Below are 18,368 nucleotides of genomic sequence, written 5' to 3' on the forward strand. Positions count from 1 at the left end.
ACTCACAATTAAAAAAAGAATATTTAAAAATACACCTCTCCAGTATATGTCCATTGGACTATGTCCTCATCCTTGCAGTGTCATGTCCGACCCTGAAACACTGTGTTCCCTTTTTCCCAGTTTAAGAGCAACCCTTCCTCCCGGATCCAGGTAGCACCTTCTGGACCAGAAGCCTTTCAACACCCCTGTGTTAGACTAACTCAGAGGGTCACTTCAGTTCTGTGTCCTTTGGCCCCTGGCTTTTAAAAACACTAACATTTTAAAGAATTTTTATGTGTATGAGCGTTTTGCCTGCTTATGTGCCTGGCAGATGCCAGAAGAGGGTGTCAGATTCCCTGGGAGTTACAGTCAATTGTGAGCCTACATGTGGGTGCTGGGAATTGACCCCAGGTCCTCTGCAGGAGCAGTCAGTGCTCTTAACAGCTGAGCCATCTTTCTCTGATTGGTTTCTAGCCATTTCATTTGTTTAAGTGTGGAGGCCCAGGACTCTATCTTTTTTTTTTTTTTAAATCCTGCAAACAAAGAGTGATGGCTCCTGAGTTGATGGATAACGTTATAAGTAGGTAAGGGGACTTAACAGGGGACATGGCTCACATAATTATGAAGACTAAGAAATCCCATGACATGGCATTTCCAGGTTCAAGACCCTGGGATGCCAGTAGCATGGTTCAGTTCATGTCTAAAGGCCTCGAGCCAGAGGAGCCACTGAAATAAATGTCAGTTCAAGACTGAAAGTTTGCCAGGCCTGGTGGAGCACGGCTTTAGTTGCAGCACTCGGGAAGCAGAGGCAGGCAGATCACTATGCATTCAAGGCCAGCCTGGTCTACAAAGAGAGTCCAGGATAGCCAGTCCACAGAGAAACCTTGTCTCAAAAAAACAAAAAACAAAACAACAACAACAGAAGAAAAAAAAAGAAAAGAAAAGAAAAGAAAAAGAAAAAGAAAGAAAGAAAAGAAAAGACAAATTAAGACTGAAGTCTGAGTGTAGAGGGAGCCATTAGTGTTAAGCCCTGGGGTCCAGAGGCTAGAGAGCCTGGGACTCTGATGGCCAAGAGCAAGAAAGAGGAGAAAGAGGAAGAGGAAGAGGAAGAAAGGAGGGAGAGAAAGTGTGTGTGTGTGTGTGTGTGTGTGTGAGAGAGAGAGAGAGAGATAGAGAGAGAGAGAGAGAGAGAGAGAGAGAGAGGAGAGAGAGAGATTTTTAAAAAAGATTTATTTATTTATTATTATGTATACAGTGCTCTGCTTGCATGTGCACCTTCAGGCCAGAAGAGGGCATCAGATCACATTATAGAGGGTCGTGAGCCACCATGTGGTTGCTGGGAATTGAACTCAGGACCTCTGGAAGAGCAGTCAGTGCTCTTAACCCACTGAGCCATCTCTCCAGCCTGAGAGAAAGATTTTTGTTTTTTTTTTTTCAGTTGCACAAGATAAGGAAGCCTTGAAGGCACAGAGCAAGCTGGGGTGATTTTGGGGATTTGGAGAATGGGGAACTAGTTTACTTGCCCTCTTCACAGGACAGTGGAATACACTAGCTAGGGGCCACTGTCCCCAGATCCCGATACAAAGGGACAGACAATTTCCCAAGGAGCAGAGCGGCTCTTGACAGACAGTGGGATGGGGTGTGAAGACGGGAGGGCAAAGGGAAAGAGAGATTCCTGGAAAAGGAATGGGAGGGGAGGAGCAGAGGGGGGAGCACCTCTGCCCAGAGTACTGCGGGTGGGGAGGAGGGGGGGGCCTGGAAGACAGGGCTGATGCCCTCCACAGAGAGAGCTTTTTGCAAAGTCTCCTATTAACTTAGGAGACTCAGATTGTTTCTATAATGAAAGTAATACGTTTTATAGGATCATAAACTCATAGACTCAGTTCTTGAAGGCAACCCTAACAGCTTTATTGGGGGCTTGCTGCCCTCGGTAGACTAGTGGTGAGTCCTGCCTTTGAGGTGGAAGGCGGGGGTAATTAAGAGAGTGACAGATTCCTACTCTGGCCTGACCTGATCCTCAGGACGTTTTGATAACAGTCTGGGATCTGAGAGAAAGCAGTCTGTTTCCCTATTAGCAGAATCCAGGCTGAGGCTCCCAGCAGAGTCCAGCGTGAGGCTTGGACTGCAGCTTGGCAGTAGAGCACTTGCCTGGGGCACATGAAGCCTTTTGCTCAACTCCCCACACCACTGTGGTCAAACGAGACAGATGTACACAGATAAAATGGGAAGCTTTAGTTTATCAGCTATTTATGTGTAAAAATGTGGGGGCTTAGGTAAGAGCTTTGACTGAGTTAGCTGTCAGAGTCAGGCACGGTGGTTTAGCCCCATAATTGCAGTACTCAGGCAAGAGGCAGAGGCAGGAGGATCACTGCGAGTTCAAGAACAGCATGCTTTATGTATGGAATTCTGAGCCAGCCTGGACCATGTGCTGAAACCCGCTCTCAAGAAAGAAAGAAAAAAAGAGATATAGCTATCGTGGGAAATGGAGATGCTCCTATGGAGTATTTCATTTATTATATTTATAATTAAGCTGAATATATATTTATAGTAAGGAATTTGAACAATATTAGAAAATATAACAATTATGGTACCACTTATAAATATAACATATCTATTACCTACAACAAATAATAGTTAATAGTTTTTGTGTGTTCGTGTAGAAGAGAGCATAAACATATCACCTAAAGTAATGGGGTTGCTCCTGGAATTCATACCTTTAATGGCGATGGGGAGCTGGGTCAGTTTGTAAAGTGCTTGCTGTACAAAAATGAGGACCTGAGTTCAGATCCCTGGCATCCACATGAAAAGCCAGGTGTGGTGGTACATGTTTGGAATCCCAGCACTGAGGACGTGGAGGCAGGATATCTGGGGCTTGCTGGTTAACTAGTCTAGCTAACTGGTTCAGTTTCAGGTTCAGTGAGAGACCCCATCTTTAAAAAAAAAATGGGATTGGCCGGGCTGGGCATGGTGGTGCATAGTTTTAATCCCAGCACTCAGGAGGCAGAGGCAGGCGGATCACTCTGAGTTCGAGGCCAGCCTGGTCTACATAGTGAGTCCAGGACAGCCAAGGCTACACAGAGAAATCTTGTCTCAATAAATAAATAAATAAATAAAATTTTAAAAATGAGGTGAAGAAGCAATTGAGGAAGACACACCCCATTGACCTCTGACCTCGACAAACATGGGCACTTGTGAATGGGTGAACACAAGGACAAACAAACATATACATGCCTATTATTAAATTTTTTTAAGAGTAACTATTAGTATGCAACCCCAATAAATAATACAGAGAGACCTATGCAATCTTTATTTGGTTTTCTCATTGGTAACATCTTACAAAATAAAGCAAAATGGCACGCTCATGATATTGATATTTTTAAAAAAGATTTATTATGTAGACAGTGTTAAAAGCTGTACCGAGGTTTAACAGGGGAATACAGAGACCGTCTCAGGAGACACACGTGGGAGAGGGGAGAGGGGAGAGGGGAGCAGAGAGAGGGAGAGGGGAGGGGGGGGAGAAGGGGGAGGGGGGGAGGGGGTTACATACGCATGCGCAGAAGGTGCACAGGTGACAGGGCTTGAGTCTGGCCGGCAAGGGGGTGGTGTCGGGTAGCCTGTTTTCCCGCCGTCATCAGGACCTTCAAGGGTGGCTGCATTGTTGCCTGATTATTAACATAGTGTTTTGCCTGCATGTACACTTGCAAACCAGAAGAGGGCACCAGATCTCATTCTAGATGGTTGTGAGCTACCGTATAGTTGCTGGGAATTGAGTTCAGGACCTGAGGAAGAGCAAACAGTTCTCTTAACCTCTGAGCCATCTCTCCAGCCCCCAATATTGATATTTTTAAGTTAATGATTATAGGAGATATTGCAGTTATATTACCAATAGGGCCTAATAATAGGCCTATACTTATTATTATGTTGGTATTTTCTACCTGTTAGCAATCAATCAAGACACCTGTTATAGGAGTTGGGGATTTAGCTCAGTGGTAGAGCGCTTGCCTAGCAAGCGCAAGGCCCTGGGTTGGGTCCTCAGCTCTGGGGGGGGAGGGGCAGGGAAGACAAAATAAGACACCTGTTATATTTTAAAATAGCCTTAGTTAATCTGGGGCAGGGCAGATATTAATCCCATAAACTACTTCCCATGCCATCTGCCTCTGATAATTTCTATCAAGCTACCTCCCATCCATAATCCCTTATACTTGCTAATGTTCTTCATCTGGGCCAAATCTCCATGCATGCCGGCCATGTGCTTCTCCTCCTCCTAACCCGTGATGGCACAACCTTCTTCTCCTCAGGTCTCTCTTCTTCCTCCCAAGATTCTGCCTCTGCCCCCCCCCCCCCCCAGCCCAGGAACCTTAGCCACGACTATCCCATTTGCCCTGCCCAGGTGTGATGGCCTTTTATTAATTAGCATTAAAATACATCAGACCAACCTTCGACAGTGAGATCTCTTTGTGTCTGTATGTGTGTTTTATCACACATACGCGTGTCCACATCCAGTTAAAATGCAGACCACCATAGGAAGCCTTTGCATTGCCCTTTTAATGAAGGCACCCCTTGGCTTCTCATGTCCCAGACTGTTAACCAGTAGCACTTTTTCTTTAAGTCTAAATTTCACTTTTTCAAAGACATTCCATAAATAAATCATGTTGTCAAAGGACATCTAGATTATTCCCAGGTTTTTGTTTCTATGAAAAACATTTGAATCTAACTTTTTAAAAAGGGCTCATTTATTTTTATTTTCGTGTGCAAGAATGTGCCCCTGCATAGATGTATGTGCACTGTGTATGTTTGCACACAGTGGTGTCTGGTGCCCACTGAGGCCAGAAAAAGTCACCGGAACCTTTGAAACTAAAGTTACAGATATATTCATTTAGCTCTATATGAACGTTAGGAGCTGAACTTGGGGTCCTCTGCAAGAGCAGCCAGTGCTCTTAACAGCTGAGCCATCTCTCTAGCCCATGTGCATTGGTTTTGTTTTTTGTTTTTAAATATTTTATTTAATTTTAATGTGCCTTAGTATGAGAGTGTCAGATCTTGGAGTTACAGACAGTTGTGAGCTGCCTTGTGGGTGCTGGGAATTGAACCTGGGTCCTTTGGAAGAGCAGGCAGTGCTCTTAACCACTGAGCCATCTCTCCAGCCCGTGCATTGGTTTTTAAATGTGAAAGACATATGTCTTCTTTCTCTGGGTCAAATCCTTACAGTATGAGTGCTGCACTGTACGTTGCTGTTGTTTTATCTGTAGTTTTGCGAGCATCAAGGACAGGTTTGAATGTATAGTCTCCACACAATGCCTTGGAGTTGAGCTAGTGCTGTCAGTTAGAGACACCTACAGGATAGAAAGGTCCCAGGGATCTCAGCAGAGAGGCCTGGGATGGAGGGAGGCCTCCATCAGTATAAAGGTGATATCAGATGCTTCTATGGGGGTGAGATAGTACGGCCATGTTCTGGGTCCCCATGTTGCCTGCTCAAACCTCCTTGGTTTAGTTCCCACCTGAGGCAGGATCTCCGCTTCCTCAGCTTTCTCCAAGAATAGCCTCGCTTGAAGGTGGCTGGGCCCTCACTGACATTGCCCTCAATAAATATTTACTGTGCATGTGCTATGAGCCAAATGCTATTTTATGCTCTGAGGATATAGTAGTAAGCAAGACAGATGGTAATCTCTCTTTTCATGTATCCAGCTTATGCTTTAATTGATGGAGAGACAGACAGTTCATTAAATGAGGAAAACACTGACTTTGTAGGATGGTTGTAAGTTCTAGGTACAAACACACAAGTAGGCATGGGGGACAAGAAGAATACTATTTGGTACAGGGTAGCCAGAGAAGGCCTCAGTAAGAAGTCAACTGTTAACGCTCTGAACATTTTATGTTGAAACCTAATCCCCAGTGTGATGGTGTTGGCTCTGTTTCTTACCAATTAAACTTTATTATACGACCCAACTAGCTTACACAAGAGGGAAAAAAGGTTAAAGGGAAAAAAAGGTTAAAGGGAAAAAAGAGTGAGCCTTCTGGTGTCTGTTCCACAGGACAGGTCCCTAGGTGTCTCTGGCCTGTTTGCTGATCCTCTTCCCGATCTACGAGCGCTCAAGCCCGGTCTGACCCTGCTGCTCCTCTCTCTGTCCCCTCCGCCTGCCTGTCTCTCACGTGCAAGGGGCGGTCTCCTTCTCTCATTGAGGGTCGATCAGAGGCACAATAGTCCAGGTGGAGTCCCCAGGTCGGCTTCCTGAATTCCAGGCCCAGGATGGCTCCACCCAGTCTATCTCAAGGTTAATCTCAGGGAGTGTCCGTGGTGTGTCCAAGGGCAAAGCCCACCAAGACTGCTTTCACAAAGCCTACAATCCTTCCCACATGATGGTGTTGGGAGGTGTGGCTTTTAGGAATCTGCTGGAGCAAGATGTGCAGTCAGGGTGCAGAGAGGGCACAGAAAGGCTGCTTCTCAGTCACTGTAGAACTTCACATTGAGGCTGGGGAGCTCGCACAGTAGTTAAGACTGCTGCTCCCCAAGCATGGAGACCAGATTTGGGTCCCAGCACCCTTGTGACAAGCTGGATGTCCCCATAAGTAACTTCAACCTCAGCTCTGAGGAGGGCAGTGACAGTAGGATTGTGAAAATTAGAGTCTGTGTATGTAGCCCTGGCTGGCCTTGAACTCACAGAGATCTATCCGCCTGGCTCCATCTCCGGAGTATACCCCACCATGCCCTGCTTTCATGCACTGTATTATCAACTATTCATTATGACTCTGCAAAGTGGACATTATCATTGCCATTTCAAAGATGAAGAAATAAGGCAAAATGCGTATGCCTCTACTTCAACCCAATTTTTCAACTGGGTTTAAAATTTTCAAACACTTTTCTAAAAATCAAAAGAAAAGAAAAGTGGAACTGAAAGTCATTCAGAGAAAACAAATGCAAGTTGTTTTACAATCTGCCCGAGTTTTAAAAATGTTCACAAAAGTACAATTTTTAAAAAGAAAACACAAAACAACCAAGAAACTGGGACCATAGGCCACATAGTTAGTTAACTCTTCCTATTCAGGAATTCAGGGCTAGATAGGCCTGGCCTGGTGGTGCGGAGTTTTGAATGTAAGTTTGACGTGTGTGAGCAATAGTGTGTGTGACAAAAACCTAAACCCAACGACAGAAAGCTGGGGCTGCCCCTCAGCCTTAGGATGCTTGCCTGCTTGCCAAGCATGTCTGAGGTCCTGGGTTCAGTACCCTCGCCCCCGCTACTCCCCCACCCCCTCACCCCCCCGCGCAGAAAAGTTAAAGAAAAAAAAAAGGGAAGCAAGTAGGGTTTCTGGGAGTTGGCATTACTCTGGCCACTTTACCTGTTAGGGCTCTAGTTTTCTTTATTTGTAAGAGGAGGGCAGAGGACAAAAGATTCTGCAGTGTCATGCCAATAAGCTGGCAACATCGCTCCCTTCCCGCCCCGTGACTATCTGGAACGTTCACAAGGTCCAGCCCTACTGTACTTGGACCGAGGCAACGATGCCATCATCTCTGGTGACACTCGGTGGCGTTACCAGAAAACTACAGGGAGCAGAGACAGGCACTACAGGGACCTAGCTGAGAATGAGAGGCGGGGTCAGAGGGGTGGAGGGGCGGGGCGCCGGCGGAGGCGGGACGCACGGGGGGTAGGCTGACCGTGGCGTGACGTACGAAATGCCCGCTCTATGCTCCGCCCCGTCGCGCCAGGCCCCGCCCCTCCGCCCTTCTCTCTGGGGTCCCTAAGCGGAGCGCGCGCGCAGCGATGGCGGAGGCGGTGGAGCGCACAGACGAGCTGGTCCGGGAGTACCTGCTGTTCCGTGGCTTCACGCACACACTGCGGCAGCTGGATGCCGAGATCAAGGCGGACAAAGAGAAGGGGTTCCGGGTGAGTGGCCCGCAGGGGCGACGGAGGCGGCTCGGGGGAGCGGGCCTCCTGCTCCAACACTGCCCTCCCTGGCGAGGGCGGCGCTGTCACTGCGTGGTTGGGGACTGTAGACGTCTGGAGTCTGGCCCTCGCTGACATGGGAGGAACTGAGGCCGGGGATGGGCCGTGACTTGCCTGAAGTTGTTCAGCGAGTCAGACGCATCGGGACTCAGGTCCCGGATTCCTGGTCCAAGGCTTCACGCCGTTCCATCCTCTCAGCAGGTGCTGGCCCGTGGTTGGCCGGCGTGGCTGTGCCGCTTTAAGAGCCGAGGTTGAGCGCAAGGCTGAGTTGTGGCAGAAGAAAGAAATGTTCAAATACTGGGTCTCTCTGGAGCAGCCGGGACAAAGGGGGCTGCACCCGGAACGCTGGCTGGGTTCAAGGTCTCTGGGAGGGGGTGGGTGGGTTGTATAGTTTGGCATTACAAAGAATCATTGGCAGTTTTCTTTCTGCAGTTCAGAAAGACCTCTCTGCACCTTTTAAAAACACAAACTTCTCTGGTTATATTTTTCACTGAAAGGTGCTTGAAACGTCTTTGCTTATGATTTGTATGTTCATATGTACAGAGTTAAATTGGTCTTGGTCAGATGGATTGGGGAGGTAGCTGGGGCATTGGAAGGAAGGTAGGATTTTGGTTTCTGCCATGCCAGGTTAGTGGTTACTTGGTGGCAAAGCAAAGCATCTGCCTGCTGCAGACCGGTAGGCAAAACATTTTTCAGATTGTCTGCTCTGGTGTGATTTGCCTTTGGCTGGCTGGGTGTTTCTTGGAATCCTGAAATTGTGAGACTGGGAGGAGGAGCCTGGGCATTGTCTCATGCTTGTTTGCTCTTATTTATTTTTATAATGTGAGGCAATCAAGGCCGCAGTTGAAAAGTGACATCGGCAAGTTGGTCAAGGAGACCCAACACCTGGAGCCAAAGCCGATAATAATTTGGAAGCTGTTAGGTTAGTGTATCTTGGACATTCTGTAGCTTGCCGGCAGGTGTATACTGTTTTTACATCTGGGAGCCGTGGGAAGAAGACGAAACCGTATTACGGTTAGTGAGGTGGGAGTTTTCCTTTTGTTTTGACCAACGATGCTGCCTCTCACTAGGTGGACAAGATTGTGGACCAGTTGCAGCAGTTGATGCAGGTCTATGACTTAACCGCCCTTCGGGATTACTGGAGCTACCTGGAACGCAGGCTCTTCAGCCGCTTGGAGGACATATACCGACCTACTATCAACAAGCTGAAAACCAGCCTGTTCCGCTTTTATCTTGTCTACACGATCCAGGTACTTCTTGTTTTGGGCCGGTTCCCTGTTCCCTGTTCCCTGTTCCCCATGTCTCATTGTCTGTTCATCATCTGATCTTTGGTTTTAAGCATGGAAACTTGTGTAGCATTTTAGAGAATATAAGCTTTTGGATAATAGAAAATACGTGGCTGTAGCCGGGTGGTGGTGACATATTCCTTTAATCCCAGCACTCGGGAGGCAGAGAGGGAAGTGAATCTATGAGTTCCAGGCCAACCTGGTCTACAGAGTGAGTTCCAGGACAGCCAGGGATGCACAGAAAAACCCTGTTTTGGAAATAAAAACAAACAAACAAAGAAAAAACAACCCAAAATGTAGCTGATTTGGAGAACTAATTCAGATTATTTGAACATCAACCAGGGGTTTGTTTTTAGGATGGCATTTGTTACCAGAACCTCAGTTTAATTTTGTTTTTGAAACAGAATTCATGTCTCATGTGTCCCAGGGTGGCCTCAAACCTGATATGTAACTGAGTATGACCTTGCACTTCTGATCTTCCTGCCTCTGTATTTCAAGTGCTAGGTACACAGGTGTGCCTGGTTTTATTTGCCGCTGGGGATCGAACCCAGGGCTCCGTGCATTTGAGACAGATGCTCTACCAACTGAGCCATCTGCAGCCCCAGAACTTCGGTGTCAAAAACGGTGATGATTTCTTTCCTATTGTGGAGTTTGTAGCTACTGTTGCACACTTGCCTCTTTCCCCTTTGTATCTTGGCAGACAAATAGAAACGATAAGGCGCAGGAATTCTTCGCAAAGCAGGCCGCAGAGCTCCAGAACCAGGCTGAATGGAAGGACTGGTTCGTCTTGCCCTTCCTGCCGTCCCCAGACACCAACCCCACCTTCGCTACCTACTTTTCTCGACAGTGGGCCGACACTTTCATTGTTTCTCTGCACAACTTCCTGAGCGTCCTGTTTCAGTGCATGCATATCCTTTTTTCTGCTGCCCGTGACTGTGTCCATGGTCTGAGGTCCCCAGACACTGTGATCAGTGGCTGCTGCTCGTGGTGCAGCCATTTCTTACACAGAATACCCACAGGTCACTGACATGTGTCATGTGAGGGGCTGTTGTTGTGGGTGTTCTTGTCAGGAGTCCGGGGAGTCATAATTCTTAGTTCTGCATCTGGGCTGTCAGTAGTAGCTGATATGTGTGGGCAGGGAAGTTGGCAATTCTGGCTGCTGCTACTTGGCCCAGTCAGTCAACTCAAGGGTTAAGAGCAGCCAGCCTAAGACCGGGCGTGGTGGTGGGGTGGCGCAAGCCTTTAATCTCAGCACTGTGAGTTCGAGGCCAGCCTGGTCTACAAAGTGAGTCCAGGACGGCCAAGGCTACACAGAGAGACCCTGTCTCGAAAAACCAAAAAAAAAAAAAAAAAAAGAGCAGCCAGCCTTGAGAGTACCCTCTCTGTGCATGTTTCTAGGGGTGTGTGTGTGTGTGTGTGTGTGTGTGTGTGTGTGTGTGTGCGCGCGCTGTCACTTGCCTTCACTGGGGTTTGGTGGCAGATGAAAACACTTCTTGGTCTTCAGCTTCCTGCCTGAGTTTGTGTTTGGAGTACTTTGCGGGACAGTGGACAGTGACCTCAGGGTGCCTCAACTTGCTAGATATATAGTAGCTTTAAGACTATGTATTTGGGTGTTTTGAGAGGTGGCGGGGAGGGGGGGCGGGGGGGAGGGGGAAGGAGGGAGAGAGAGAGAGAGAGAGAGAGAGAGAGAGAGAGAGAGAGAGAGAGAGAGAGAAAGAGAAAAAAAAGTCACTGTAACTCACTGCCAAAAACTATATTGTTGAAGGCCCAAGATCTGATGTGAGAATAAGTGTCATTGTTCGTGCTTTCTAGCCTGAAAATCTAGGGGAGTAGACAGTCTCATTTGAAACGGCACTGCCTGGTGAGGCATTGATAAATTTGGGTGTGGTAGAGGCCTGCCCACTGCAGCCGTGTTGACCTCTGGGAGGGACATTTTCTGATGGAGGCTCCTGCCTTTGCTGTCCCTTCCATATCATGGATAAGTGTGAACCAGCCTTTAGCAGAGCTGCCTTTTTCTACTCCTCCTCCTTCCTCTTCTTCCTTTCCAGAGAACTTAGCATGACCACATGGGCCCTCCAGGGCAGCTGGAACCTGTTGCTCATTAGCTTTTCAGTGCAAAACAGGTCATGACCCTGCAAACTAGGTCATGCACTTCGCAGCTAACAGTTTGCTGCCCTAAGACAGGCCCTACCCGCTTTGTGCTCTGTGCTTCCATCGGAACTCTGGGCAGCCGTTGGGAAAGACTAGTACCCTAAGCTGGCCTATGGGCGCTCACGGGCTGGTGTGTGGCTATATAATCTACAGAGCGATTTAGCTATTTAAATTTTTTGCCAGGGAGAGGGAAAAGCTCAGCAGCAGATTCTGCTTCCAGCAATGCTTTTAGCTGGGCGTGGGCACGGACCTCTCTAAAGCCTTGACTGTGAGGTCCACCGATACCAGCTCTTTACTGCTGACACTGGGGGGGGGGGGAATGCCCATGTTTGGATTTATGTCTTACGTAAGAGCTGGCCAGGCAGATTGTCATGTGTCTCTTGAGTCCAAAAGAGTCAGGTGGTCTGGAGTAGCAGGCCTAGCGACTGGAGGAGCCTCTTTCCTGTCCACAGTGCCAGTTCTGTTTCCCTGTGTGTCAGATGTAAAGGTCTGGCTGGGGCGGACTTTGGAGTCGTGGCGGGCAGAGATTTATTCTTTAACTTTGCACACCGGTCCCTGTGATCCTGAACTTCGATGCAGAGTGCCAGAGGACCAACCAGGTCCAAGAAGAAAACGAGGCTCTGCGCCAGAAGGTTCGTTCTAAGCAGGGCTTGCTCTCTGGGGAAGCACTTCTGCTTTTGGGGTAGCCGTGGGGAGTTGGTTAAGTATAGAGGAAGAGGTTCTCAGATGAAAGCGAATCACTACGCTTGGGGATTGGGGGCCGCTCCAGATGTGCTAACCAGAGGTGAGAGTAATGTTTGCAGTCAGGGGTGGCACGCGAGCAGTATGGGGACAAGGGCAGACTTGTAAGAAGAGAAAGGCAGTGTGCATTTGCAACACTTGGCTTTTTTCATGTGTGGTATGTGGGTGTGGGTACCCATGCAGGCCAGAAGAGGGTGTCAGACCCTTGGAGTTGGAGTTACACACGTGAGGTCTGGCTGACGCGGGTCCTCTGTAAGAGCAGCACTCACTCTTAACTGCGGAGCCACCTCTCTGTCTTCCTGCTCTTCAGCCTATGTAGCCTCACGTGAACTGTTTATAAGCCAGGTAAAATTGTTCTGATTCAGCCACACACTGGATAAAAGGAGAGCTCCGGGACGCCTGTGCTCAAGGACTCTCCCCAGCTTGATGCTCTCTGTCAGTGATGTTGTTTGGAAAAGGAAGCTTATAAGCTATTTTGGGGGGAAGGGGTTTGAGATTCTTGGCTGTTGCCTTTGTCTTCAGGCAAGGCCTAAGGAGGATGCAGTACCATAATCATTAAAAATGTGTTTTTCTCTGCAAGTTTCAAAGGCTCAGTTCGTAGATTCTAAACGTCAAAGCAGGATTTCCCTTTAGTGAATTCAGGAAGAAACAAGTGAGGTAGAAGGAATTAAATTAAATGATTAAAAATAAATAAATAAATAAATAAAAAATAAAGCCACAGAGGTTTTGGATGTCGAAGGTGTTCAGCTTTTTTTTTTTTTTTTTGACTCTCAGAAGTCTGTTATGAGGTGCAGCTCTTTCATTTTCCCATTGTTTGATGAGCAGACGTGCTTTTTACGGCTCTTTACGGTCTAGGAAGCTCCTTCAGTAGAGGGGAGGTCATGGGAGGTCGCTGGCTAACTGGGCTTTGCCCCTCCATAGCTCTTTGCATTGCAAGCTGAAGTCCACCGGCTCAAGAAGGAAGAGCAACAGCAGGAGGAAGAAGACGCCTTGGTCCAGCACAAGCTGCCACCTTATGTCTCCAGTATGGACCGCCTTGGGGACTCAGAGCTGTAAGTGTGCCTGAGGGTTTATGGGCTGGAGGGAGGGCTGCTGTCTCTACTCTCCTGTCCTCTGATCTCTGTGTGGTGTGAGCTTCACACCGGCTTCCTTGTTGGCGGTGCCCCGTGTCGGCTGAGGGACAATTGCGGGAGAGGGCTTTGGCACAGCTGGTTCCACGATATATGCGTGAGGTCCCTATTCTCCTGGGACGGAGAACTGCCCAGCAGTGTCAGGGTCCCTGGTGGTGGGGTCCAGGGAAGCTGCTTCATAGAATGGAAGGACTAGTCACTATAGGTCGCCATGTTCCTCAGGAGGGTGTAAAGAGGAAGGCAATATGGGAGACAAGTTTGAGTGATCTTTAAAAAAAAAAAAAAAAAAGACAGCCGGTTGAAGCAGAAGTCTGAGCTCTGTAGCTGGAAGTCAAGTGCCAGTCAGAGATGTAATGAGAAGATTTATTAGATGTGTAGAGAAAATAAAAGGAGACACACAGAGTTCAACTCCGTGGCATATTTTATTTAACCTCATTCTCAAGCTATTCCAATGCATAGTAAATGGCAGTCACACATAATGAGCTCCCCTATGGGTCTGTGTGTGTTTGTTTTCATGCTAAGTCTTGTATCCCATCCTGTCTTGCACAGTCAGGTGCTCACTAGCACTTGTGGCCAGCAGCCATAGGCCAGGGCAGCTCTGGGCTTTCCTATGTCTCTCTAAGAAGAGCCACAGACTTCACTTTTGGGGCAAGATGAGCTTCTGGCTCTTTGTTCAGGAAACGGTCAAGCCATCTTCCAAGAGCCCGGGTCTTAGAACCAAGCCAAGGTCCCTGTCACTAAGCTCAGCCAGCAGTTCTGTTCTTGGATCCTCTCGTCCCCCTCCAGCCCCTAATGCTGTGGTGTATTCACTTGGCCAGCGCACTGGTGTGCAGCCAGAGGACCGCCTCCCTCTCCCAGTCTCCGCGCGTGGGTTTCCTGTCCTCATTGCTGCCTCAGAGTAAGAAGAGCCCTTCAAGGTTGTCACCTGCCCAAGGCCCCCCTCAGGCTCAGAGTTCAGCCAAGAAAGAGCCGTTCAGCAGTCAGGTAAGTGTGGGCCCCCACCTTTGCGTTGTCTCTTTCTCACCTTCACCGGGACTCCTTGTTGCACATGGGTCCTCTTCTTAGCCCCAACTCTCTGGATGTGACATGAGACCCCAAATTCATTTCTCATTTCCTTCTCCTTTCCCCCAAACCCCTCACCCCTTCAGCGACCTTACAGACCACTGATATCTTTGCAGAATGAGCATAGAGATAAAACTGTAGAGGAGGAATTGGGGGGGAACCCTCTAGAAAAATCCACCTGATAAACCCGTTTGCCATGTTGCCTCTGGCTGGCAGTGCAGGGTGTGCTGTCGAGGTGGCCGGCAGAGTATGTGACATATGACAGTGGATCTTGCCAAACCTCAGACCCTGGCTCTTGGCTTCCCAGCCCTGAATAGCTTTGTCCTACAGCTCCCCTGGGCCTCTGTGACAACTCCAAGTCTGTCACCCTCCAGTAGTGAAGTGTCAGGTGGCAGCAGGGAGCAGGGCTCTGTCCCCTTGCTTAGGTTTCCTATGAACACCCAGGGGTTTTGAGTGTTTAGGTAGCTCTGGTGTGAATTCTGATGGTTTTGGAAATTTGAATTTTGAGTGATACAGACGAATGTCTGGCCAAATGGTAAATTAAAGAGCTATCCTTAAGTCCGTGGCTTTCACTTAAATGTTGGCATTTGCTGACTCTGTCGATCTTCATTTCGGTGTTACATGGTAAGAGGCCATTGATGCCAGCTATGTCCAGAGCAGCCAGGAGTCCCACTGAGGGGTTGTCATGTTGGAGTCTGTCAGAATTAACCACTTTTGGAGACACCCAGTGGGGGTGTGGCATACTCGAGGTGTCTGCAAGTTTAATAGACACAGAGTTTTAGACCTCATGTGGAGGAAAGATAAACATGCTTTTTGTTTAGATCACAAGTGGGGCATGAGAAAAAGACTTGTGAGAAAGCAGGGGACATTCATCCCCTTAGAAGTAAAGCCACCGTGTGGGGGAGATTGGTTGTTAACCAGCTGAAAAACATCCTTGAACAAATTCTGAGGGGAAGTATAAATGTGAGCCAAAAACAAGACCTTAGCTTGTCCTCCAGAGTGGGGCTTCTTGTGTAGAGCAGCCTTTCTCCTCCTGTGCTGAGCTTCTCTGGCACCCCACTATCTGTTTGCTCCTGTTGCCATGACTTGATAACCCCCCCCCCCCACACACACACACATCTGGGGCTCCTCACTCTGGGGACTTTATAATGTCTCTGTCTTTTTGTCACACTTGATGTCTAGATACTGTGGTAGATTTCTCTCTCACCAGTGTCAAATGCAGAATGTGGAGGGTGCTTCCTGTGGTGTGGTAGCATATTTCTGTGGACTTGGGAGGCGTAGACACTGGGCTTGACACTCGCTTGCCTTGCACATGTTAGGCTCAATCTTTTCTAACCATGGCCAACCTAGAATTTATTCCTTCCCTCTTTCCTTCCTTCCTTCCTTCTTTCCTCTCTCTGTGTGTCTGTCTTTCTTTCTTTCTTTCTTTCTTTCTTTCTTTCTTTCTTTCTTTCTTTTGAGACAGGATTTCTGTGTTTGTAGACCAGGCTGACCTTAAGATCCACCTACCTCTGCCTCCCTGTGTGCTGGGATTGCAGACATGTGCCACCATGCCCAGCATCTTCTTTCTTTTTTGCTGTTAAAGGATGAACACATAGAAATGTAAATGGTATTTTATTGTTAAATGAGCAACATATAAAATTATTAGAGTTTTCTACTTTAAATATCATTTACAGATAGCACTGTAAATTTTGCCTGCTTGTGATGTCATAGAAATTATGGTCACTGTTCCCAAAACATTTGTAGAATTATCATTATTGTTGTTGTTGTTATTATTATTATTATAATATTGAGATAGGGTCCCATACTGTATAGCTTAGTCTGGTCCCAAACACTGGCAGTCCCCCTGCCTCAGCTTTCTACGTGCTGTGATTATAGGGCAGAGCTCTCACATCGGGCTTCACACCATTGTGAACACACACTCTCTAGGCTTTCAGTAGAAATCTGGAGGCAACATTGGGAGTAGGGGGGGGGGACATAACTGTAAAATCACAGTTCCCAAGGTCCTTAGGGATCTGTAACAGCAAGAACCCACAGGTCATGTCAACAACCAGCAGGCATGTGGGGCCTCTACTCTGCTGTAGCCTTCCCTGGTAGTTTTGGGCCTTTCGCACCCATTTAGTGAGCCCTGGGGCACAGGTGGCAATTACCTTATTACAGAGGTAGCCTTAATTGACTGCCACAAAGCAAAGCACCTTCAACCTCTGCAAATTACCTCCTCCCTGCTGGCACCAGCAGTGAGGACCAGGGAGCTGGGCGGGGTTGGGAAAGGCGCCTGTCTACAGTTCCTGCCTTCTGGATGGCCTTGGCCTCCAGGCGAGGCCTGTTTCTCACCAAAGAGAGACAGCTCTCTAGGAAGAATTTTGGATTCCTCCTGTATCTACCACGACATTGACAAGTGTCACCAAGTGTCTGTGTCCAAAAGGAGCAAATCACCTCTCCTGAACTGCTGGGAGCCAGGTAGATAGAACTTGCAGGTAGACTGGAGAGAACTGAGGCCATTTGAATGTTGTATGAGTCCACTTGTTAGGACCTTTTAAAAGTCCATTTTTGTTTTCTGTGTGTTGGCCAGCGTGTACCTATGTGCAACACACACAGGCCTGGGGTGCCTGCAGAGGGCAGAAGAGGGTGTTGGCTACCCTGGACACCCCAGGATTGGAATTATAGGTAGTTATGAGGCCCCATGTGTGTTCTGGCAACCTAACCTGTGTCCTCTGCAAGAGTGGCCAGTGTTGTTAACCACTGAGCCATCTCTCCAGCCCCAATGCTAGTTAGGATTTTTTTTTTTAATGAGGTTAGTCCTTAAAACCTCCAGTGATGAATTATGTCACAGAAAACATTCTTTTTAAGTTGTGCTGCACATTTATAGATAGACACATGCTCGCCTGTTTACTGAAGTGCTTTATGGACAGCTGCCTTCCACAGACACCTGCCATATTGGTATCTCATGACCCCCACGGTTAGAGCAGAAGGGTGCTGCCTGCTCTTCCTCAGCAGTGGCTGAGACGTCACACTTAGGCCCGTGGTTCTCTTGGTATCAATGACGCTTTTGTTGAAAGGCCTCTGGTTTTACTGTATGCCCATTGTTAATACCCATTTGTAGTTTTATTTGGGGGCCCCAGCATGGTAACATATTGGATGACCTCCCTACCCTCCTCACACATGACAGAAGGATCCCTTTTTATTTCCTGCTGGTTTTTTTTTCTTTTTAAAGATTAAAAAAATATACTATTATTGTTATTATTATCATTGTGTATGTGCCCATGAATGCACACACATGACACATATGTGGAGGTCAGAGGACAGTTTGCAGGAACCAATTGTCTCCTTCCACCATGGGCTCTGGAGATGTAAATCAGGCCATCAGGCTTGTGTGACAAGTGCTTTTACCCTCCCGCCTCCATCTCTCTGGGTCTTCCTGCTGGGTGCTCTGCATTGACTGGTTGGGGCAGGGGACTGTTACAGGGGACTTTGACTCACCGGAGAACTTGCAGCCTCTGTATTATGCATTCGTGGCCATTTGAGTTGGGCAACCCTCAACACCACACACTGAAAGTAGAAAGTCTGCTGCTTATTTGACATAACGGGCCAATGAGCAGAGAGGAGAGTTACAAAGCGCTGCCTCCCTCTCAACCATTTACCTCCTCTTGTCGTGAGGCAGTGGTCCATGGCTAACACAGAGATGGGACAGGCGACACGTGTAGAGATGCAGTGTGGCTGCTGCGTGGTGCCTGCCTCTCGGCAACTGTTCCCGTGGTTTCGGATCATTAGCTGAAGAAGCACGTGACCATGGCCGACCTCGTCCTCGGCAGTGCTCCCCACTTGAACAGGCCCCTTCCTTATACCATCTCTCCCAAGCCCATCTTAGGAACAGACATGTCCTCCCACTGCGCGTATCTCCCCAGGGCCCATCTACACCCACTGGTACATTTTTAATCCTTAGATTAGAAACTGAGCGGCCCAGCTTCCCATCCTGCCCTCCGCGGAAGGGCTTAAGGTTTATAAGCAGACTGGCATGTGTCTTTCTTTTCATCTGGAGGGGACGGTCATGAACACGGTTGATAGGGAATTCTCCATGT

At 48.1% G+C, this 18,368-nt stretch overlaps 1 protein-coding gene across 2 annotated transcripts in view; it reads left to right on the forward strand.

The window, feature by feature from the left end:
- The first annotated feature begins 7,674 nt into the window (after positions 1-7,674).
- The window catches only part of WDR91 (WD repeat domain 91), a 31,630-nt gene continuing 20,936 nt past the window's right edge, over positions 7,675-18,368 (forward strand). Inside the window, exons 1-6 of one of the 2 annotated variants that reach the window (XM_084787806.1) lie at positions 7,675-7,859; positions 8,990-9,169; positions 9,906-10,112; positions 11,905-11,988; positions 13,019-13,149; positions 14,046-14,211. In XM_084787806.1, coding sequence (XP_084643932.1) covers positions 7,737-7,859; positions 8,990-9,169; positions 9,906-10,112; positions 11,905-11,988; positions 13,019-13,149; positions 14,046-14,211 — 891 coding nt within the window. In that variant the 5' untranslated portion in view covers positions 7,675-7,736. Of the gene's footprint in view, positions 7,860-7,988; positions 8,121-8,989; positions 9,170-9,905; positions 10,113-11,904; positions 11,989-13,018; positions 13,150-14,045; positions 14,212-18,368 lie in introns of those variants that run through there. The other variant, XM_084787807.1, reaches the window with a different exon arrangement.

Source organism: Acomys minous (genome assembly GCF_964271855.1).
Source record: "Acomys minous genome assembly, chromosome: 6".
Classification (NCBI taxonomy): Eukaryota; Metazoa; Chordata; class Mammalia; order Rodentia; family Muridae; genus Acomys; species Acomys minous.